The 24,818-nt window shown below is 38.6% G+C and overlaps 1 protein-coding gene across 1 annotated transcript in view; it reads right to left on the bottom strand.

Annotated features, from left to right (window-relative positions):
- Nucleotides 1–9,695, bottom strand: part of KCND2 (potassium voltage-gated channel subfamily D member 2) — a gene marked incomplete at both ends in the record, with an annotated part of 260,384 nt that extends 250,689 nt beyond the window's left edge. The window contains one exon of the mRNA XM_084206329.1: nt 8,581–9,695. Coding sequence (XP_084062455.1) covers nt 8,581–9,695 — 1,115 coding nt within the window. The remainder of the gene's footprint in view (nt 1–8,580) is intronic.
- Between the last annotated feature and the right edge of the window lie 15,123 nt (nt 9,696–24,818).

The raw sequence follows: 24,818 nt of genomic DNA on the forward strand, positions 1-24,818 counted from the left end.
TTAGGGTTTGGCCTCAATTTTTTTTTTATCCAAAATAATAATTAATTAGAGCATATTAATGTATTACCATAAAATTAGGCTATTACAGATACCATTAAGGAGGCTCACAGTTACTTCTTAATCTAAAATTAATTCTCTTAATCCAAGAGATTTAAACCGTAGTGAAACATACTTACTTTATTTTAATTTACCAAAGTACTCAGAGTAATTAAATAAAATCCTAGAAGTTTATACTGCCTTTTATACTATAAGAAGTCTTAGCTAAGCACACTGAGTCTTCAATAACCAAACAGCTGAATTTATTTCTATAGATACATATTTTATACCATTTCTGTTTTAATGCTGATATTATACCAGATCATACCTTAAAAAAACATAAAAGTGTTCTCAATATTAGGATTTTTTCTTCATATGTTATTTTTTGATAAAAAGCCTTAGTCCAAGTGGTAGTAACTACAAAACTGAGCTAGACACCATCCGGTTAAAATCAGGGCACAAATCACAATGCATCCTCAAGGAGAAAGAACTGTGATAGAAGATGCTTACCTCAGGAAATAAATTTTTTACAAAGAATCAAGAAAAAAGGAAAATGTTCTTTAAATAGGCCTCATTTAGGAACAGAGATTAAGGTAAAAATTAACTAGCAGAACTGTAGACTCTGCTTACAAAGTTCATATTACGGCATAAAGAGAAACACAAAGGCAGGCAAAGTACTTCTCAACCCTCCTACATATATCTACAAACAGTGTCCATTAAAAAACCAAATAGACACAAAATAAAATTGATTGCCATCATACTAGAGAAGGGGATGAATTTTCAGTGGCCAATAGTGAGAATTAACTTTTACCTTTTCTTACCACACGTCAGCATCTTAACAAATTTACTGTGTATGAGCTAAATAAGAGACCTACTGAAACCAATAAATCCTCAGATTGCATGTTTATTTGAAAAACAGAATCACCTACCTGACATTGTTTCATAATTTTTCACTGTTTATAAAAATATTTCCATTAATAATATCAATGTGTCATAGCTTCCATTTCTTACATATCTTTTCATGCTGAACTCTTGGTTTGAAAATCATAGAGACAGAAAATTAGGATCAAGAAATATACCCCTTGGATAATTTACATTACTCTTTCAGTTACCCCTCTTTTTTTCTTGAATTACTGATTCCTCTTTCCTAAGCATACCACACACACACCACTCTTATCTCCTTTCTACAGTACTATTAAAAATAGGGCATATTCTGTTTTAACAAGACCTGAACCCTAGCAGGATCCCTTTGATTCTGATAGGGGCATTTGATCCTGCCTCTGGGACATACCCAAAATCTGAGTACAGTATTCTATACTTATCCTGGAAGTTACTCCTGTGCACATAAGACTGGTTTTTAAGGTGACTGAGTTCCTAGCTTCAGCTGCTCTCCTTTTTGCTTCTAACACCCAAGCCTCTTCTGACAATTCAAGATGAGTGCCTATCTTCATCACCAGACAGATAAATGCCTTTAAATTCTTCCTTGCAGTAGGAACAATTAGGGCTCTTGTAGTAGGGCTCTTGTTTGGTCCCTATAAATGAATAAACATAGGAGATCCCTGTGTCTGCAAAACTTGACTTCTCAGTTAAACCAATGAGATCAAAGAAACCAGTAACACAGATGAAACTGAAAAACAGGGATGAAATGCAAACTACTATTCCTAAATACTTTATATATGCAAAATTTTACTTTGTTCATACAAAAAACATTTTTCTAGGTTTTTTAGGAACCTCACATTTTCTGGAACTGAAGAATCATGCTCTAATTAAGTACATTTGCACAGTAGCTCCTAATGCCTTCACCTTCAGGATGGAGATCTGCAGATAAGTAACAATACTGCACAGTGGAATGTAGGAAATGAAACTGCTTTTCTAAACACAAAAAATACAACTGCTTATATGACTGATATCATTGTATCTTTAATAATCAGAAAGATAGCAGTCTTTTACTATTTTATTAGCTTTTGTCAATGCACTTAACTGCAAGAATTTGAAGTCATGGTAGTAGGAATGGTGTACTGATAACTAGCTACATTAAGATGTATGTCCTAATAATGCATAAGTTGTGTCTACTCTGCTATGAGAAAAGGAGTGCAGTCTCATTTGAATTATAATAGAGATGAATCCTGTTACATTTTATTCTTTTTGTGCATTGATTACATGAACTTCATAGGTACTTCATGTTTAAACCTGAGCCTTCATACACCAGAAACCTGAATAAATTTTTGTCTCCAGAATTTTTCTACAGGGAACTCATACCTGCTGCACATCAGATGTTCTAGTCAAAAGCATTATTTTTTATTTCATCTCAAATCACATGTATTGAAGTCTATGCTGTGAAAATAACGCAAATTTCATTGTGTACTTTGGTGAAAATTGATTTTTTTTTTTGTCAAAACAAACCCCACAGCTTTTTTACTTAATAAGACATATAAAAAATTACCAGAGACACAGGAAGATCAAAATCATAAGCTTCATAAAAAAAGATATTAAGAAACAGTGGTAGAAATTAGGGCTCCTAACTGTTAGGAGTTGAAGTCCAAGTATGGTGACTATTATTGTTCCAGGAAGTGTAGTGTAGAGCTATTATTTTAAAGTACTGCCAATATATTCAAAATCTTTTCTCCATCACATAATCAATTCAGAAAAAAAAAAATATGTCTTGAAGACTATGTCTTCCAGAAAAGCCTGTGCTCCTATCTACTGCCCAATAAATGATAGGTACAGAAATACACAGAATCCTTCCCATCACTCTGTCAGCTCTGATGTGACTGATGAAACCTGTTAAGGACAATTCTAAACAATTTCTGTTTTTCTAATTTGTACTCCCTCTTTGAAAAAATCTATGATCTTAACTCCTGATGAACGAGATTCTTCTCTAATTAGCTGACTTCGATGAATACTATGAACTTCTGACAAAGGGCTATAATGTCATAAAAAGGAGCAATTCACTAGACTGTCTTTCAAATGTCTGAAAACTTAATTGTCACCCTGAAGTTGCAAGATGTTCTGAACTTATTTTGAATAGTCACTTTATTTCTGTGGTATTTATGTTCCCCTCTTCAGAAACACAGTTTTCATTTCCAGATTATTTTTTTTTTTGCATGGCAGGCACTATTTCTAATACTGTATTCATAGATTTATGTGGCTTTTATATTGCAAATTTTTCATTTTAGACAAAGGCACAATGATGTGAGTCATGGATCGTCATCACTCAGTTTGATCTTCTTGGGTTTGATCACTTAAAGATTTTACTAAAATGACAGTATTCACTGATGATTACTTGAATGATAGGCCCTAGTTAATAGATCAGGCACTAGTCATAATTACTCTCCGAGATGATTAGTTTTGCTGTACTAAGAATATTTCTATGCTACATCCAGGACCACAGTAATCTAATTGTTATTATTCTTGTCTCAAAGTAACAAAAAGGCAACAAAATTACATCTTTTTCTACCAAAGGAGCAACTATATTAGCTCCTGATCAGAAAGAGCTTTTTGTTAAGCACCACCTTCATGTTCTTCATAACTGAACTAAGGAAGTTCATGCTCCAGACAAATGAGTGAAACAAGCTAAGTCCTTTTCCTCTAAAAGATTTTCAGGATTTTTTTGAAGATGAAAGCTGGTCCCCAGTGCAACTAAATAAGAATACAATTACCCTGCTCTCTGTCAAGCAACAACAGCCCAATATAGTTTCAGTACTCTTTTTGTTACAGAACAAATAATTTTTTTTTTTACTGCTATCAAAATGACCCTTAGTATAACAGATTCTCCCTGGAGCCCTTTTTGAATATCTAGCAATGTACTTTGAAGGTGATCACAACTACGCTTTGTCCCTCCTCTGTTATATAGGCTAAATGTCTCTGCTGTGAAGAGAAAATAGATTGAGACATCAAACACATTTGTAAAATACAAAATCCACTAGGTTGTATATAAGAAGACAAAAATAGAAAAAATCTATTTGAAACTGGGTTGAAAATATCAAACAGAAAATGAATGAGCAATATGTACATACAAGATACAGAAATAATACTCTAAATTTGTGAATCACTACATTTGTAACACTAATCATAAGACTATATCCAAACTTTTAATGGAATTTTTCATAAAACAAAGATTTTGAATTTTTTTCTCTTTTGTCAGATTTTACTAAACTCAGTTTTTAAATAAAAGTTCTAAAGAGATGAATTATTTCAAACTAAAATGCAGAGACTATAAGGAACTAAACACACTGAAAATGGCACAGTGGTGAGAAAAGAGCATATGTGTAGCATTTCAGAAAAAAGTGATGATGTGGAAATTTTATGATGCTCATAAGGAAAAATCTATTAAACAAAGGTCAGAACAAAATATCTGTTCTGAGGAAAGTTCAGGTCAAATGAATGACAATGATGATAAACTAAAGATTTGATCTAGTAGTGAAGGATGAAATAGGAATCAGGAAAAAAGGAGCAGAAGAAAAAAAATATAAAGCCAGCAGAGTCTTACTACAAATGTTAACCTTGTCTTGAAGAAGGGAGGAAAGTTATCAACCAGTACACAAACCCCAACCATGAAAACTACGGGAAGTGGCAGTTGGAATAAATAATGGAAAAAAGAAATAGATAGAATATACGCATAGTAATGAAAAAAAGAATGGAAAAAGGACTGAAGATGGCAAAGAACATGAATGTGCAGGAAAAGGAAATCCTTTGCTCTCTTCTCTTGTTCACTGTTTGAGGCTTTCTGTTATCACATCTAGTCATCTGTTTATTATAAAGTCTTCAGAGAATTTGATACATCTCACGTGGGTTTCCTCACATATTATGGGCTATATTAACAAATAATGCAAACAAATAGTTGCTTTATCTTTTCTGAAGAACACACCTCTAGTTTATACCATGAAAGCAAATAAATGAGTAGTAGAGTTTCAGCTTTCCTTCATGAAGTATTCTGCTCATCTACTGAAGCATTGTGTGACTTGAAAAAGCTACCCAATGTAAAGGCTATAAAAATAGAATTTTAATATAGCAATAAGAGTGCTTTAAAACTACTCACAGAAGAGCACTATGTTCCTTATTTAAAGTATAATATCTTCATAAAACACAAACTACACTGACTGACTTGGGAACAAACAATATCCTTACACCACCAAAATCCTTACCAGCTATTCCAGCTTATTTGCTGGCTCCTGACAGGGCAGATGGAAATTTATTAGATTGTCATGTTATAAGGTGGCAGCAGAAAGTGACAAAACTGTCATTATGGGTGTAGATGTTCACAAGCCCCTATGGAGGTCTGCCAGCCCCAGCTGAGGTAGACTTGAGCTCTTCTCTCTGTCATCTTCACACTAACCTGATACTTGACCTCCATGCTTTCCACTATTATCTTGAATCTCCATAAAATATTTTGCAACCTCTATCACTATTATTCTATTTTCTCTTCTTGTTTCTACTTTACTTTTGCTACAATGAATCCTGATAAAAGACTAGTCTGAAGTTTAAAATCAGACAGTTCAGTTTTTGGAAGTGTGCATGCTGTTTTTCTAGAGGCATCCTCCTCTTTCTCTCTCTGCCTTTATTTTTCTCATGTTCTCTTTTTTCCTTTGCTCCTTTCTTCCCCTCTTTTCATTTTTTTTCAGCTCTTTCATGTAAAATTTCCATGTACATGTACTACTTGAGCTGAGCAGTCAAGAGCAGTTAATAGCTGGAATATCCTTGGAGGCAAAAATATAGTACTATTTGAAGTCACTAGCACTCTGCAAAGGCAAATGTAATCTATGTTTTTTAAAGACACTTTAATTGCTCAGCAATCATGCAGAACTGAGAAATATAGCTCTGCTTCCAAGGTAATAACTCCCCAAATTGCAAAGGTCGCTTACTCAATACCCTTGCTATCTAGAAAAATATGACAATGACACCAAGACTCAAAAACTCAATTTTATGGTAATCTATTATTCACTATTAGCGTTCATGAATTTTTGTAGTATTTCACATACCCTGCTATGTGCTACTGTCATTTAAAACATAAAGACTTCATCAAGCTTTGTTTCTTAATGAGAGAAGTTGTTCCTATTGAGTCCATTTATACACCCCTGATTCAGCTAAAACTAAAGTTAAAATGAAGAGGAGTACTGTATTAGTAAAGAGGTGGTAAGCTTGAGCACATAGAAAAGGTATCATTACTAATTACAATCAGCTTTCAATGACCCTTGATGCTTTTCCCTATAACTTCCCTCTCCTTTTGCATAATTATTCCATCAACTAAAAAGAATTTGAAGCTTTTATTATGCTAATTTTAAAAAAATTATACACATATATATATTTAACATTTAAACATAATCTTAAAAAAAGTTATCATGATGTTATTAAAAGGACATAATCTAGCTAATGCACTGATTAAAGAGTTGATAAAAATTGGAGATGTCTGTCATATTTGAACCTGTATCATACCTGAACTCCTGAGGGTGAGACTTTGGATCTCTGTTCAACCTGCTCAAAACTTTCTCTGTTCAAACTACCTTAAAAAGGAATCAAGCATGAGAGGATTCTCTTTAACCCTTTTTGTTCCACTTGGGACCAAAATATTGTGTTGCTGTAGACTTAAGAACAGGTTCTTAGATTCAATTCAAAGAGATTTGAAATTATGTTCAAATTACAGCAGTACTTTCGAAGATTTTACTCAGAGTTATACTTAAAAACCTGGAATTACAAATTAATACTCATGTACATGTGTGTGTGTGCATTTGCACACCAAAGAAACAAACAAATCATATCAAGACCAGCTGTGATACTATACCTGTGCAATAATCAGTTGCAATTTGGGCATAAAACAAGAAAAGTTTCTGTTCAGTACCATGGACAAGTACTTTCCACGTTGCGCATGAGCATAGAAACAACTTACTCAGTACACTTTGTTACCAAAAAAACCCATACACCAGCTTCTGTTCTTTTTATATTAAAGTATCAGTCAATTCTTTCTTGAAAACGTCACTGTTCTAATTAAAAAGAAATGGTTAAAAAAACAGCATCAGATAATACAGGAATGTGGATCTATTACCATGCCTGACTCGTTTCTTCTGCTAACTGGGCCCTTCCATTTGTCACCGGCAACAGAAAATGAAAACCAAAAAACCACCCAGGAACCTAAAAGGCGGGCTAAAATCCCCAAAGCTCTTGTCACTCCTTTTTAGCATAACTTGCCCTTACAAGAAGTATGAAATATTTACTATGCACTATATTTATCTTCATTTGTTATATCACACTGAAGATAAAAGCCTTGTATAAAAAATGGTGGCTTAAGACATTCCTTTTATCTTTTTCAATATTTTGTATGCATGTTTCCCAAGTAAATTACTATTGCACATAATAAATCAAGTTTTTCATAATAGTTTAATAATGCACTTTCATTTTGTTAAATTTAAAAGTTATACATGCTTCATAAATCTCAGCAGTCCCAACAAGATATGGCAAAATGCTAATAAAATGATGGGCTTGGCCTTAATGAAAGTGCTAAGTTTGTCATTTATTAAATTACTAGTACATGTCAGTTTGTAATGAAATGACAGATTTTCAGTTTCATAGATGGTACTATACAACTCAAAATTAAGAATAGGGAAAAAATTGTCATCTCAAATTAGTCAACCTTCTAAATCCCTGTTGTAACTACAAACAAATGCATTTTATAACTTGGTGCAGAGATTCAGCTGATACAATCAGACACTGGTTTCAGAGACTTCATAAAATATACTTTCTCTCATCTTCCCACTAAAATGCATTGCATTCTAATGTCAACAGTGACACTTTTTAACCCTTATTCTCTGAAAGAAATTGTATTGCCATTGGACTTGTTTAAAGACACATGCTTGATGTGTCATACGCCTCACACTTCCTCAGATCATTTTCCAGAGTGTGTCACCAGTCAGTGTAGCTTGACACTCATAATTTAAAAGTTATAGGCCCATGAAAATCAAAGGAAATGTGTTCAGTGTCTTAAATAAAATCATGATTTTTTTTTTTTTGTAAAGACAAGGTATAATTTTCATGAAAATAAATCACTTTGTAATAACAAACTCAATATCCAGGTCTACATCAATACACGACTTAAAACAAAATGGCAGATCCACATACTGATCAAATTAAAAGCTTGCACTTCAGTTCTCCTTATAAACATTAATAATTTAGCAACACTGTAACAAGGCCTGCCAGCAAAGACAGTACTCCATTAAAAATCCACTGATAGCTCACACATACTCATAAAATATTCCAATTTCACTGTTCAAAACCAAAGAGTTTCAAGACTTTTTTGCTTTGTTTTGTTGTTTGCTTTTTCAGGTTTTTTGCAGGTTTTAGATTTGGGTTATTTTAATTTCAGCAATGTTGTTAACTCACTTAAACATGTAAAGCATCTAGAAGGAAGTCACAAGTTGTATTCTTAAAGTTCTGTAACAAAAACTTACCCTCACCTTTTTTTCCATCACCATTTTTTTAAAATAGAGTATTTTTCCGTTCATGCCAATACACTTGTTGAAACGTTGGCTGTAACCAAACACCAGCTGCACTTACCCCAGTGTTGTCATGGTGACGATGGTGTACCAGAAGGCTGCAGGGATGCTGGTGAACTTGCTGGCTGATGAACCTTTCTCTGCATAGTACATGACTGTGGCAAAGATGATGATGGCCATGGTGAGTGAGAAGAGGAGGAAGCCTAACTCCGAGGCACAACTTTTCAGCGTGTAGCCCAGGATGCGCAGACCCTGTGAGTGGCGGGAAAACTTAAAGATCCTGAAGACACGAAAGACTCTTAATGTCACAAAAGCCCCACTGACATCCTCGTTATCTGTCATCACCAGGCCAATGTAATACGGCATAATGGCCACCACATCAATGATACTCATGACACTGCGCACGAATTTGTAGCGACTAGGAGCTGCCAGCAGACGTAGGAGATACTCAACTGTGAAGATCATGACACAGGCAGTATCCAGACAGAAGAAAGCCACCGCATACCGCTCTCCACAGGGCAGCTCTTTGATGCGACCCGGGCTTACCCCACAGGGCACTGTCTCCACCACATTGGCGATAACAGAGACGGCAATGAAGAAACCAGTGACATAGTAGAAGACCAGAGCCAGGGTACTGGTGTGTGGGTTCTCAAAGGCCCGCCACATCCTCTGACGAGCTGTCATTGAGGGTAGGGAGCTCTCAGCTACATGATCCGTATCAGCATCATCCTGCAGGCGCTCAGCATTCTCACGCCGGCGATCCTTGTACTCCTCGTAACAGCAGTCACCAATGATCTCAGGGATGATGCCAAAGAAGGCCAGCTCCTCATCATAAGCTGAGATGCACTCCTGGCGGGGATAATGAAGCTTCCCAGTACGGTAGAAGTTGAGAATGTGGCGGAAAATGTCAGGGTCCCGATCAAAAAAGTACTGCTGTGTCTCGGGGTGGTAGAAGAAGTCCCGCTCTGAACTGCCCAGCAGAGTGTCAGGGTAGCGCTCTAAGGTGTCCAGCCATGTCTGGAACTGGATGCCACTCACATTCAGCACAATCAGAGAGTCCTGGCTTCGCTTTCTCTCCTGCCGTGGAGCAGCTGGCATGGGACCAGTAGCCACTGGCATCCATCCTATGGCTGCTGCCCTGGCAAAGGGTAACCAAGCTGCTACACCTGCCGCCATGGTTCCAAACACCTATTACAGCTAAGGGAGTCAATCTAGGTACAGTTCTGGTCCAGCCACTAAAATAGAGAAGGAAAAGAAAAATACAAATTCTCACACATTCTTGAGGCAGCAGAATTTCTGAACATTTTTGTGATATTCAGTATTAACTGAAAACCTTTTTGTATTCTTTTTGTTCCTCCACCTTTTAACCCCAGAATATGCTTTCCAGGCACTGGTCACGCTGTTAGGACAATAAATGAGGGCACTTGGAAATCCCTGTATTCAAAGCAGCTTCTCTAACAGCCAGATCCTTTGGATATAAGGTCTCCATTCGAGGCCCCTGGATGGAAGCAACAGTCCTCAAATCACTAGCCCCTGGAGCCGGCTAGCAGCTCTAGTGCAGCTGTGCAGCCACCTGGAAGGAGATTTTCCTCCACGCGCGATGCAGCCGGTCCCCCCGCCCCTCCTCCGCTTGCTCCCCGCCCGCCGCCGGAGCCGGGCCGCGGCAGCCAGCGGAGCCCTTCCCGGGCGGCCGCAGCGGGGCCGCCAACGCCGCCGCCGCTCGCCGTGGAGGGGCGGAGGGGATGGGCCCGGCGGGCCGCCCCCCTTCCCGGCGACAGCCCTGGAGCAGCGGCGCGAAGAATCCTCTCCCTGACCTTTAATCGCCGTCCGGGGACTGCTCCAGACCCCGGTTAGGGGCCGGGGGAGCCGGCGGGGCAGGGGGAGGAGCTCCGGGCGGCAGCATTAAACTTTAAGGCAAGTTTTCCGTGCAGGAAATGCTTTGAAGGGCAGAGGGATGCCGGGGATGGGGTGCCGGGAGCGGGCAGCGCCCCACAGAGCAGGAGCGGGCAGAGCGGGGCTGTCCCCCGGACGGAGCATCAGGGCACGGACGGGGGCAGATCTGCGGCGAGGAGACCGGGGTCGGGGAGAGCCCCGGCGGTCCCGGCGGGGGCAGGGGCGGGGGCTTCGGAGACACATGCAGTAGGTGGGCTGCACGGGGCATCCCCGGGAGCGCCCGAGCGGGCGGCGAAAGGCGAAGCCGAAGGAGGCTGGCTGTGGAGCGGGAGAGGGGCAGGAGCTCCCAGGCGGCGGGGGAGGCCGGCGACCGGGGCGGGCGGGGGGGCGCGGGGCAGGGGAGCGGGTGCCGTAGGGCTCGGCGGTCGGTGGTGGATCATGCCCCCCCCCCACCCCCCCCGTACCCCCGCCTCCTTCCTCTCGCCCCTTCCCCTCGGCTCAGTTCTCCAATCGCTCCAGACGTGCCCAGTCTGCGGCACCTACCTGTGAAAGTCTGGCGAGAGCGCTCAGTTGCATAGAGACTTTTGGAAATACGGGCTCTGCCGCTAGATCTCCGCGCCCCGCCGGGAACGGCGGGGAAGTAGTTGCTCCTGAGAAAGCTTGATCGCATCCAAAGGGACATCGATAATAAGGCTTTCCCCCACCCCCACCCCCCTCCGCCACCGCCGAGCGCCAAGCAACAAGTTCAAGGGGTGGGTGGGGGGAAAAAAACAACGTAATCGCGCCTGGCAGCTCTTGGAGCACGTCCTTGCGGGGCGCGGATCCTGCGGCGCGGGGCCGCTGTCAGGCGCGGCTGCGGCTGCGGCCGCTGCCCCTGCCCTGCCGCGGGCTGCGGGCGGCAGCGGCGAGGCCCTGGCGCGGCCGGGGGCGGGGAAGGGGGCTTCCCGCTGCCTCCCCCAAGGCGGGCGGGCCATGCCACCCCGCCGCGCCGCCGCCGCCCGCGGGCGAGGGGCGCATGGGCGGGCGGCGGTGCGGGCGCGGGGAAGCGCGGGGAGGGTGGGCAGGACATCGCTCCGCGGGCGAAACAAAAGGGCTGCGGGCAGCCGCGCCGGCGGCGGCAGGGCAGGCAGGGAGCGCGGCTGTGCCTGCGTCGGGGTGTGTGCCGGTGTGTGTGTGTGCCGGTGTGTGTGTGTGCCGGTGTGTCTCTCTGCGGGGCCGGGATCGTGCGGTCCAACCCCTCCGCCGGCAGCGCCGCACAGACCCTCTGGAGTTCGCGGTGCTTTGGGTAGGGATCGGGCGGCGGCAATAGCTTAGGTGAGGTACCGATTTCTGGGGAGCGCTAGCTGCTTTCAAGGGAAGGGGAACCGTTCACAGCAAAAAAGGGGAATGAGATGCCTGGGAGTGAAGTGTAGGATGCTCCTCACGACCCGCCCCGAGCCACTCCGGAGTTCTGGTCGCAATATCCAAATGGCTCTTACCAGCTTTGGGAACGGCGAGAGCTGGGACGGGTGTGGGAGCCTTTTCCTCCTCCTCTCCGTTCCGCTCCCGTGCCGAGCCGCGTCCCTTTTCCCGCCGCTAGATGGCGCGTGGATGACGGGAAGTGAGCTCCCGCCGGGGCCGGGCGAGCCCCGCTCCGCTCCGCTCCGCGCCGCGCACCCCGCGCTCCGCCCGCCCCGCGCCCGCCGCTGCCGAGCTCCATCCCCGGGATAGACGGGCACGCAGTTTCCCGAGCTCTGCGTGCCGCTCTGATAGTGCCGATAAATAGAGGGAACGGTCTATATTTTTCAATCAAGATTCTGAAACCGCTCTATGTCTTCGTAGACCTTGCAAGAAGGTACCAGAAGGTGTTCCTCCTTCTAATTTGCCTGTGTTTCCGTTTGGTAGTAAGAGGTTTTGAAAAGAATCACAGAATAAATAGGTTCCTTTATAGGTGAAGTTTTTACAACCAAACCTTCCACTCTGATAAGCTGTTTGAGATGTAAGCCAAAGAAACCCAAAACAAAAATAAACCAAATACACACTGAACTTTGGGAGTTAACTCTTTTCTATATTTTAATAATATGATCAGCTTCAGTATATATTCACTCCTAAGTTCCCATGAAAAAGATGAACACTTTCAGTATAGAAGCCTAAACTACAGCCTAAACACTTGAAAGCGCAGAGAGAAAAGGCTTTAAAATGTTTGAGTGCAAACTCTAATATAGGAAAACTTGTGATGACTGATTACATATATCAAGTCACTTGAAATAAAATATCACAGTAAATAAAGGATACTTTCTGTATATTTGCTGAGCTTGTTTGTTGGTTTTGTTGCTTTGTCAAATATTCAGTACATAATATCCTATAAATTAATCCATTAAATTAAAATCAGTCGGTCAACTATAGGTATTGAGCTTTCAACGTTATGGATTTTCTCCCATATGAAATAGGAGGTTTTGTTTACTGCTACAGGACATTCTTGTAGAATTAATAAATCCCAATTTATGATCCTGTCAGCTTAACACTGATAAAATAATACAGGACTTCCTTTCCTGAAAATGAAGAGGTTTCCTTGTCAGCTATAGATTCTTTTTGTAATCAATAACTGCTCTTATTTTTTAACATGCCTAACTTTACAAAAATAGTTGCTGGCTTAAGTTGATTTTTTTTCTTTAGAGTTTTTTGACTAGAAGTCTCACAGTAAAGAAATTTCTATCCATAGAGAGAACCCATGAGAACAGGTGCTGTTAAAGAAACACCTGGATTCCTGTTGCAGTCTTCAAGTTGTTTCAGAAATTTACAGGTTTCATAAAAAAATGGAAAAAAACCCCAAACCCTATATTTTTGGACAATTTTGGGTGCCACATAGCATTTTAGCATTTAGTCTGTTTTAAGTCAGAGGTTTGGAACCAGCTGAGGTTTAGGGAATTTTCTGACACCATTGCCTGGAAAAATGATCTCCTCACCTTAAATTTTTGTGGACAGCCTGTATATCTGAGAGGCATCTTTCCAAAGCAGTGTCTTGGAAGGAAAAGAGTACACTCTATTGACTCCTTAATTAATATATTACTGACAAGTGATAGCCAGGAACTCAAACTTGCACAGCTGGTACCTTATGTTTAGTTCATTAAAATTGCCTGGCTGCAGTATTCCTTACTTTGTATGTTTCAGAAGGACTAAATCCTGCTACATAAGGTGTACCTAAATAATCAGGTCTTCCTAAGTCAAAATCCTGCCTGTGAAATCAGAATTGGCTACAAAGAGATTGGTGTGATGTGACAGGGAGGATTATGACTTCAAGTAGGAATTAAATAGCAGGGACTCAAATGAGACAAAAATCCTATTTTCAAGGGAAGAAAATAAATCCTAGTAATTGTAGGAAAAGAAGAAAATGATACTAAGGGGAATGCACAATGGGCTCTAAGATGAGCTGTTTCTTAATTCATTCTGAAGTCATGAGACACAAAGAGCTCTCTGAGGATTAAATAACCTACCAGCTATGATGCAGAAGTTTATATTAATGAACTTATTTTTTTTTATTTTTTAAATATTTAAAATGTTTGAAACTGCAAGTTTTCTTTACAGACTGAGAGCACATGTGTGTCCCCTCTTTTTTATTCCTCTAGTATTAAGACAGTTTTCTTTTCTTTTGAGAAAAGAACACTGCAGATGGTGGGGTTTTTTTGAGGTTGGTTAGGTTTTGGTTTTGGTTTTTTTTGATTTTTTTTTTTTTAAATGAAGGGAACATTCCTGAAACAATCTTAGTAGCAAAAGTCCAGTTTAAGAATTTCTAGAATGCAGCCCCATTGAAGAACTAGGTTGTGAGATTAAGAATATGTCTTACAAAGGAAAATGTTTGATTCTACCTTGCAAATATAAAAAAAATAGTGCTTTGGTCAAACATGCAATGAGCTCAAATGCCTGTACTCATAGCCTGCAGTCTCCTTGCCTTCATAGTTTTTTGGGGGGGTTTTTTTTGGTCTAAATCTAGCTGCCTTTTGTGCTTTGGTCCAGACAGAGTAAGTGGAAAGCTTTTGATAATTTTTCCAAGACAAAATGCCATCTTTCTGGGAGTTTGCTAAAATAGGCTCAGGTCATCCTGCAGTGCAAGTGCTTGGTGTCCTTCTTTCTATGTGGAGAAAGGAATTGCTCTGGACATTAAAAAATGACCTCTCACTGGCCCAAGATTAAGACATACTGTGGGGGAAAGTGCACCATTTCTTTTAGATCCTGAAGTCAACCTGAGAGGTACTATAGCCACCATTAACCTAAAAAAAGACCCTTACTTCTGTAAAAGATTTTTTATGTGTTTATTACAGATTTAGTGGCTGGAACATGAAGGCAGAGCTGTCAGCATAGTAGTTTCTTTTTTTCTTAATGTGAGGCTAAGTCAATACTTGGAATCATCTCAAGAAAACCTTACACTCTTCCAAAGAAGGGACTAATTTAATCTCAAATATATGTGCTTTAACTTCTCTAAACCAACAAATACTGATTTAGTCATTATATATGTTTTTCTTGATGTATAGGATATTATATAAAACATTAATTCTTTTAAACTATGTATTAGTCTTATTAAGCTCTGGGAATTCTTCTTCAGATTAGTGCTATTGTACCCATCAATGAAATGGTAAGTAACTTTTAAATTTTACTTTAGATAAATACATATTTCTCATTTTGAATTCATGTTTTGTTTCATGTAGTATCTTAAAAAAACAAACTGTTTTGTCTGTGTAATGAGGCCAAATTTCAACCAATTTAGCTTTAAACACCTGTGGTACCTAATTTCCTGAGTTCTTGGAGTCAGCAGAGGGAGGAACAACTCCAGAAAGCAATCTATCCTTCCTACAATATCAGTGTATGTAGGCAGCTGTCCATTGACTATAAAAGGCAGTCTGGGATGGCTGTGGTCCTTAAGTTAGGAGTCTTTGCATTAGGATACTTTGCATTTAAGCAAAATGGTACTGAGACTTGGAGCTTGAGCCAGTCTGCTGCATCAAAAGGAAACTACCCTGGACTTCAAGGATCTTTATGGTCACATCCTTAGAAAGAGAAACTAAGAGTGAATTCATGCAGAAAACTAATTAATGAGTACAGTTCATATTCCTGGTTTCACTGAAGCACTTTGGGAAGTCTTTGACAAAGATGCCTCTTGCCAGACTTACTGTGTCGCCACAGCCACGTTCCTAAGCACGTGCAGAATCTTCAGTGTCATCAAATGCTTCTGTTTCAATCCACAAACAAAATTTGAAAAATTATTTTTATTTTTTACTTCACAGTTTTTGACTTAACTGTCTTTTTAATTTTTGTTCTCTATAACATACAGCATGGCAATCTTTCAATCTGCATCCAAACATTACCATTTTAGATACTGCTTTTTTCTTTGTATTTCAGGAAATGTAGGGTTTGGATGCTAGCCACCTTCCTCTGCTCTTGCAAAAACCTCACAACGATCAATGGCTTCTTGCCTAATTAGTCCCATCTCTCTTTTACTGTGAATCCTTTCTAAGCTGTTTTGTTACTAGATTGGCTCTGCTCCTCAATACCTGACGTGGAGGGTACCCAGAGAGGGTACTGCAGCTCTGACTGAGAGTGACTGCAGTTGTATCCTTCCCATTTTTAATAACTGGTTCCTGTTCTAGCAAAACTCCCATCATTTCAAGTTCCAGCAGCTTTATAGGAATCCTATATGAAAGAGATGAATATGTGCAAAAATATAGTTAATAGAAACAATGTGTCATTCACTGGCACAGATGAATACAGAACATTTTTCAGAAGTTGGTAGATTGAATAAAGTTATTATCTTGCATTGCAAATCCCTTCCTTAGTCCGTCCAGCTCTTAGCAAAGAAAGAGCCCTGAGGTCAGGCAGGCTGGCATGAAGCTGGTAACTCTTCAAAACTGAGAACATCTGGAGAGCTGCCTGTAGGGGCACCTTTTATGCCAGTAATTGCTAATAGCCCCTGTACCACAGTTCAGAACAGGAAATAGAAACCTTCTTTCATGTTAATGATTGCTTTCTAATTGCATAAACAGCAATGAGATAGCAGTCATTTATAGCAAGCTACTCCTCCAGCTGAGGGAGGAAATAATGTCTTTGGTGGTGTTTCTGGTGGTGTTGCTGTGGTGGATGTTGAGTCCAAGCTTCCAAAAGGGAGAAAGGATGAAATAAAATATATTTTCAACAAAAGTGAAGCATTACTTATGGGTCTTTTTGCCTGAAATTAATTTTTTTGAATTGAAAAAATAATTAAAATTACAAATCAGAAAAGCTAGCATTTTTTTCACATCAGTTTTATTAGCCTGGAGCAGAGTGAACAGTTTACAAATCCTGAGAAACATTTAGTTAGACTTGATATCGTGATGTTGCTGGGTGTCATCTGATCCTAGAAGTCGTAAAATCAAGATATTACAATCGAAAACTGTCCTAAACTTAGTGTCATTATGCTCTACATGGTCCCAAAAGATACATGTCACAGAGAGATGTTAGATTTATTAATTATTCAGCTTCATCACAAAATTAAACAAATATTTTATTGTATGACTAGCAATACTTCACCTCGAAGGCAGTTTTCATCCAGGCTATTCAGTTATAAGTTATTCTGCTAAGACAGTCTGACAGCTTGCACAATATTGTTGCTGTCCAAGTTAAAAGATGTTTCAATGAAATCATACTTGCTTCATAGGAGGCCATAGCTTTGTTTAGCAATTAGACATTTTCTTGCTGTAGTTTCATCACTCATAAATCAAATAGCAAGAAAATATCTAATTTGGGTTTTAACATTTTTACAGCAAGATCATAAGAAACCAAATCATCACAATGCCAGATCTTCAGTTTCCTTCCAGTTTTGTATGTAGCATTGCCCAGTCATTTAAAAAGGATTGCTGTATAACATAAAACAGCCTCAAGAATACAGCAGTTAGAGGGTAGATATTTTATATACAATGTGTGAATAAAAAAAATCAAAACAAAAGCTCATTCAATTGAATTAAAGTTAAAGCAATAGAAAGCAGAAGTGTGAAACACTAGACACTAGACACATTTCTACAAATACAGCTCTGTAAGAAGAAGCAAAACCTCTTGTTTAGTAAAGATCTCCAAAGCAGTGAGAGTTTGAAAATGGTTGAAGTCCATTTGCAGCTTCTGCTCTGCTCTCATCATCCTCTGCAAACCAGTCATATAATTTACAGTGGTCATTTAATTTTATCTGTTATACTGAATGGAAATGTTGTCTAGATGGGACAGCAGTCCTTCGAAACCCCTTACTGTACTCTTCTATTTCATCCTCCAGTTATTTCAATTAGGGCAGAAGATAATGTAGCATGGAAAGCTTTAAGGAGAAGAGTAGCACTGTGCAGCATAGCTATTGATGTCTGATTCCCCACCTGTCTTATGTCCAAGGAAGGGTGATCTCATAAGCTTCCTTCAAAGTGAATAATATTAGGGTGTTTCATCTCCAGACACTTGCTAGTTTTCATGGAATTATAAAAACGGCTTATTTTTAGTCTTTTTACCCCTCTAAAATGACATTCAAGAATAAGTGTGGTTTTGACAGAAATCCTGATTGGAAATTACTGCATTCACTCTATTTTGAAATTTACTCAATTACCTAGAAAACCATTCTACAAATTCCCGTTTTTCTTTACTTTGGTGGTTCATCCTGAAAATTTCTGGCCTGCTTACTCAAGAAGAGAGAGATCTGAACACATTCTTTTCCGTTCTCTTTATAGTGGACTTTCACATTTCACCCCCTTTAGGTGAAACTCTGGTTACATTAAGCAGTTACAATTAGCAGCATAAAGGTTGCCCTTGTCTGGTAGCCATAACCCTGAACTACATCAAAGGATTCTAACTGAGAAGTGTGAATCCCTCTGCAGCTTTTCCACAGCTGCTAGTGTAAATAATTGCAACTACTAGCCAGAGGTGTGTGTACATCAGCTGTTCTTGAACACCAGCTCTTTAGTGGCCTATCTCCTTCTGAGACTCCAGTACAGACAGCTCAAGCACTTTGCAGCTTTTGGGGGTCTCAGGAAAGCATTCTGTGACAGACTTGTGTGCATGTGTGCACATGTTTAAGAGAACATCATAAAAACCAAGCACGGTATAGGTTGTTCATTGATTTGTTGATTTCCTATGAGAAATGCTGATTTCAAAGGTAGAATTAGTGGTTAATATCATTCATATTAGTGAAGAAATCATTCTGTTATGAAAGAAACACATTTTCTATCATAAATATTCTCCCAATCTCTTTTCTTTGACTAACAGAAACAAAATGCAATAAAGAATTCATGTTTCTTTTTTTTCTGTTTTAATGTCATCATGAGTGTGCCTGCCTTTCCCATGAATTCATGATCTCCTATTGTTTTTCATTACATATGAAAAGCTCAAATACATATCTGGTTAAATTTACTCAACCTTTTAGGAAATTACAGAATCCAATATTATGTTTGAATAATAGATATTTTGCCATTTGGTTTGTTGAAATGTAAATATCATGACTCTATGTAAAACAGAAATGACAGATGGAGAAAGCTGTACATGCATACACTCTCACAGAAAAGTAAGAAATGTGTGTATGTGTCATTTCAAGCTTGATCTAGAGAAGTTTTGCATACAGAAATACATTTTTCATGGTAAAAGTGGAAAGGTAGATAGACTACTGTTATTGCTTTCTGGTATTCTTTGTTTTGTATTGGACATGTAGTTGCCAAGATGGTAGCTTTTCAAAGAAAAGATTCTATGGTTAGCAGTGGAGTAGTAGAATTGCAAATAACTGCTTTTATTTTATTTTTTTCCCCCAGTTCATTGCCTGAACAAAAGATTTTTAAACCCCCAAAACACTGTTGTATATTGACCCAGAGCTAATGTTCATTGGTCACACCACTGAAAGAAAAGAATGAAAACAAATTAACATATTCATAAAACTTTGTTAGAAATATTTCATTTGGATTTTTTACTCTATTTCTATTTTCCCCCCAGTTCTGGCATTTACTAAAGCAAAAACTCATTTCAAAACAATGAAAAAGCAATGTTGAAAAAACAGATTTTCAGATTTCCCCTTTCATAGAAATCTGTTAAAAGCTATTTCTACCTAGAGGCTTTTTTCAGAGAAAAAGAAAAATCATAAACCAGAAATTTCCAATTTGCTGTAGACTTTTCAAAACTTATTAATGATTTATTCTTTGGTAGAGATTTGGCATTTGGTTCCATAGTAACAGCTAATACAAAGTTTGCTCTCCTTGTAAGTACCACAAGCTTTAGCAGGGCTTGGTGTGAACAGAGGGAGATTCAGTGCAGAAATCTCACAGGAGGACCAGTTTTAAAATATGAGATTCCTTGTGCCAGGACCCATCTTAAGCAAGACCTTATCCACAGTGAATGTTGTCTTAGGAAAGAAACCTGCAGGATATGGGAGCCCCTTGGAAAATTCTTTATTATTTGAAGAAAAATGTGTGTGCTTCCCTTGCAGCTTTGTGCTATGCTGTTCAGTTAAGATTATATAGTTGTGAAAGCAAACATTTTTAGGCTTTGATCCTCCCAGTAATTGCAAACATGATTAATGCTACACTCATTAATAGGTATCTTTACCCTGAAGAGCTGTCCAGAATAGCATTAATTTCAGAATAGCATTAGTTTCAGAATGGTTGTATGAAAACTTACTTGTGTCTTGGACACTCTTTACCTCTATTTTTATGCTGGCTGAGTGTTTCATGTTTTACAGTGCAACTAATATATCTAATAAGCCAATAAGTGTTCTGATTATACTTCTGTAACTCTTACTCCTTGACATAGAATCTTTCTCCTACTGCGTAAGTAAGATTAATTTGTAATCTGATATGCTTACTGACATCTCCCACTGTGTTCAAAGTAGGCTAAATATGGAAAGTCTTAAGTACAACTTAGGCCTAAATTATAAAAATTAAACAGTCTTGTCCACACTATTTCATAAGACTGTATCTAAGAGAAAAAAATATGAAAGATCACCTTATTTATTGTTCAGGAAAATACAAATAAACAAAAAAAACCCAAAGTCATAACTTGGAAGGTTTACAAATGTCCACTGTAATGAACAGCTTTTTTTTTTCTGGTGACAATGGAAAATCCTAATATTTAGTACTGTGTATTGTGCAGGAGCTACTGATTTATTGTCCAATGAATCTTTGGATATTTGCAAATACTAACAATTTCATGAGGTAAGGGTACAAAAGGCAATTTTGGGATGACATATGAGTATTTGATAGCACTGCAAGGTTGTAATGATGATTGTTAGCAACATGAAGTGTTACTCAGTGTTAATAAAGAATCAGCTCCAGGGATGAAGCTGAAGATGCAGAGGCTCTCTAAAGACACATTACAAGGTGGGATGCATCTCATCTAACTTTTATCACTTTAAAATTAAGAATTGAATTCAAGACAGTATTCTGAGCTTCTTCTATTCTTGATAAAGGTGAGTAATTGCATCTTACCTTTACTTGTTGTATCATTCAGTAGATCCTTTTTTATTCTTATTATTTGTTATACTACTGCATGGAAGAAAAATAGTAAAATGGATTCCAGGAGGTTTTAATGAGATATCTGTAAAGTCCTTTTGCATAAAATATTATTTTGTGAAAGCAAGATGACAGCCTAAAAATGCTCATTACTCATTAAAACATACAAAATGTTGTGAATCATGGCCTCAAACAGAAAAGTCAACTGCTGTGCTGCAGAGCTGTTTATATCATGTGTTCTAAGTCACCATCCCTTCTGTGTCATGTAAGCACTGTTAGACAGTCCTATGCTATTGCATGAAGCTTCCATGCATTTAACACAGTGTAGAAAAGGGAAACTACAACTGGCTTTGATAGGATTAAATTATACAACTAATCCTTTTTGTTCCAGATGTCAATACATAAAAGTAATATCAGAGAGTCAAATGCAGAACCTCATGCATAATTTTAATCCCTCTTCCTGTGCTGCAGGTTAGAGATCAGGAAATTATAGCATGTAAAAGCTTCTAAAACTGGGCTTCTTTCTCATTGCTTTAAGATCTAGTACTGGTAGTAGTAAAAATTTTACTGAATTATTTTGGAATTCCATGTGTGAGTAGTGAGTGAATTGCAAATTGGTTGCACAAAATGATGGAGGGAGTTCAGCATTTAATGGCAGGTGAAAATCATGTCACACATACTGACTTTCCATCTGTGACGGCATACCTAGACAGTGCCAAACTGAACACTAGGCAACATACAACAGCTGAGAAGACAATGTGCATTTTATTTCACCAAGAGAACTGGCACATGCCACAGAATGCATCAACAATTATTGCAAAATCACTATTTTACGTGAATGAATATAGGTACACCTATGTGTATGTACACATACATATGTATGAATTCTATATGCATATGTATTGCTTGCTTGGGTATTGTATTTCTTTATTGAAGAGACAATCTTGTGTGACTGTAACAGCTTACACCTTAGGTATATGCTACAGTGCATTTCTTACAGGTGCCAAACAGCAAAAATATAGATACATTCTATAAAATCTGTACAGAGTCTGATAATTTTCTAGTGCAGAGAAGTTCCTCATTGCGTGAAGATTGCAAAAAAAAAAAAAAAGGGAATTTATTGAAATCTATGTATCTATTTTCTCTTTAAACCACCAGTCTCTCAATAAGAAATAATAAAAAGACTGCTTTTGTGGAGCCCAAAATGCTTTATACTTTGCTGCTGCAAATTTAGTCAGCAAAAGCTGCTCAACTCATCTAAAACTCATTTATGAGTTGTGCTGACATGAATGAAACCATCAATGGTACAAAAACAATGACAGAAAGAAAAAAAGGGGTTTTTTTGGTTAAGCTTCATTGAAAATAAAAGACAGAACATTTGTCAAATAGGAATAGTTGGTGATTAGTAGAATTTAAAATGTCATGAAAATCTAAAATAATGATACTTCAAGTGTTTGTGGATCCAAGGTAGGCTAAATTTATTGCAATGAGAAATAAAAAAATATTTTAATTTATTGCAGCAAGAAATAAAAAAAATCCTAATGATTATATAATGCAGCTTCCCCTGGACTTTTTGGCCAAAATTGGTACAATGTGGACATAATTTATTTTTTACTCAGGTTTCAGATCCTATGACTACCTAGTGATTTGCAGCATTCAGCAAAGCAGCCAAGGGGCTTTCTGGAGGTTCCACATGTATGCACCTGCAGATGAATCCCTTAGATCCTGGAAGGGTCATCTTTTGGGCAACAGACACACTTTTCTGTGATTTCAGGCAGGCTGTCCACAGAAGTTAGTAGTTCATTTCTCTGGTGAAGGCTGCTGCTGGTGTCAAGAGACCTTCACAGGCTGAAGGGAAGTTTGTGAGCTGAAAAGGAAGAAAGGGCAGAAGCCACTCTGGTTTTGAAGAGTAATACTTGACTTGAACAATAGTTTTGTCTTCACTGCAGCCATTCTATAATTATGTCTCTAAAAGAATTTCCAGGCTTATAGTTTGGAACAGTTTATATAGGTCTTTTAAGAAGATTGTATTATTGCTTCACTTGGTGTACATTTTTTTACAAAGTGTACTTTTATATGGGTTCTTTATGTATATCTATGGTTTGAATACATATTTATGATTGTATACATGGAAGATGCTTTCAGAAAAGTCAGGGGTTTTTGTTTCTCTTCTGCCTGTGTGTTTTCCAGGAAAAATTTCAGTCCTTAAAAAATGTTAAATGAATTTTCAGTTTTGATGCACAAGAAAGGAATACTTATAAGGTTTTTTTTTTTATAGATGATATAGCAAAGCAGATAATGAGGGGTGAAATCTGCAAATATTTATTTAAATGAAACAATGAATTTTCCCTGGAAATATTCTAACTCATTTTGTGCTCATTTTCCAAGAGTATTCTAGGAAACTAATTTACTGAAAGGATGCTTAAAATATGTATTGTTACTGAATAGTGGATGCACCAAAGAAATTCATACTTGGAGTTCTAATATGCAGTTATTGAAAATGAACAATAGGTTATTAGTTATAAGTTCTGGTCTGCTTCAGAGAATGAAGAAGAAAACGTGACCGCTGCTTATATGCTAACTGCAATGATTCCCAAAAATTTCCTGCTGTTTTTTGCAACTATAGTCACACATCATCATCATTATTATCATCAACTACATCACGTTTCTATAAATATGCTGTATATTTGTGACTTAATGCATAGTCAGAATTACCTTATAATATGACCAAATGTGGGCAGAAATATTTGCAGAAGAGGAAGTTTCTGAAGCCAGATGTTTTGTCAGAAGACCTGTATTCACAGAGATGATGAAGGGCAGGGAACAAACCTGTTTCTGTTGGTTGCTACATATAAGTAATAAGAGGTCAAAATTGAATCAATCTTTACTTTTATTCCATTCTTTTAGTAAATTTCTTCCTACAGTATTACCAAGTATATTTGCAGAGAGAATTTGGCTAATGTTAACAAATAAAGAAATAAGTGCTATTATTGTATTGTGGATCTTTACACTAATCCCAGATTTCTGTTCAGAGCCGTGCCTTTTAGAATGTATGAGTCTCACACTGTTGATTCTTGCCCTGTGGATGCCTGACCCAGGCCTGTGGGTCTCAGGTGCACGCAGCAGAGAGCCTCAGGTTCCTCCTGTGCTCTCTTACCCCGCGTGTCAGCCTGGAGGGGTCACAAATCAGCAAATACAGGCGGCCATACACCAAAGAGTAGGTCATCTTGTGAAGACTTGTGCTCAAAGGCTTCAGCAGGGAGGCAGGATACATCAGAGCAAGGTGTATCTTGGCCTCCTGCTCACCCTGGGTGACCCGCTCGAGCTGTCTGTCTTGCAGCTGAAGGGAGGATGCTTTTTCACAACTGCTCAAAAAGGAAGAAAGGAAGCTATATTCAGCAAATAAATTATTAACTCTGAATGATTCCCTCATCTCTATGGCACAGTCATTGCTGCCCCAGTTTTCTGTCTCGCATATGAAGCATAAAATATCATTCCTGTCCTCAAAGCCTTTTTTATAGAAATTGGTGAGATTGTTGGAAGTCAGAATTAAGCAAGATGAGGTAACACCTTTTGGCAAAGAATATATAATTTCATAATTCAATGTTTTCAAGATCTTATTCTGTTCTTGAATTGAAAAGGAGAGATGCCAATGAGATAAATGCAGGGAAGAGTGGCCCTGCAATTTCTCTGACATGACCAGGTCTACTTAGATGCATCCTTTAGCAGTGAAATTTTACATTTGGAGTATACTTGGTACAGTGGTCTCAAGATAGATTTTTGGGCCTTTTAGCTCCTTCCTTATAGGAATTTGATACAACTCAGCAGTGTGACTTTTCACAGATGTCAAAGGGCTGAACAGAAATCTGTAAGTCATCTACATCAGGCAATGCAAAGATTTTACTGGATGTTAATGCTGAGCCTTACATACATAAGT

This window comes from Fringilla coelebs (genome assembly GCF_963513975.1).
Source record: "Fringilla coelebs genome assembly, chromosome: 5".
NCBI lineage: Eukaryota > Metazoa > Chordata > Aves > Passeriformes > Fringillidae > Fringilla > Fringilla coelebs.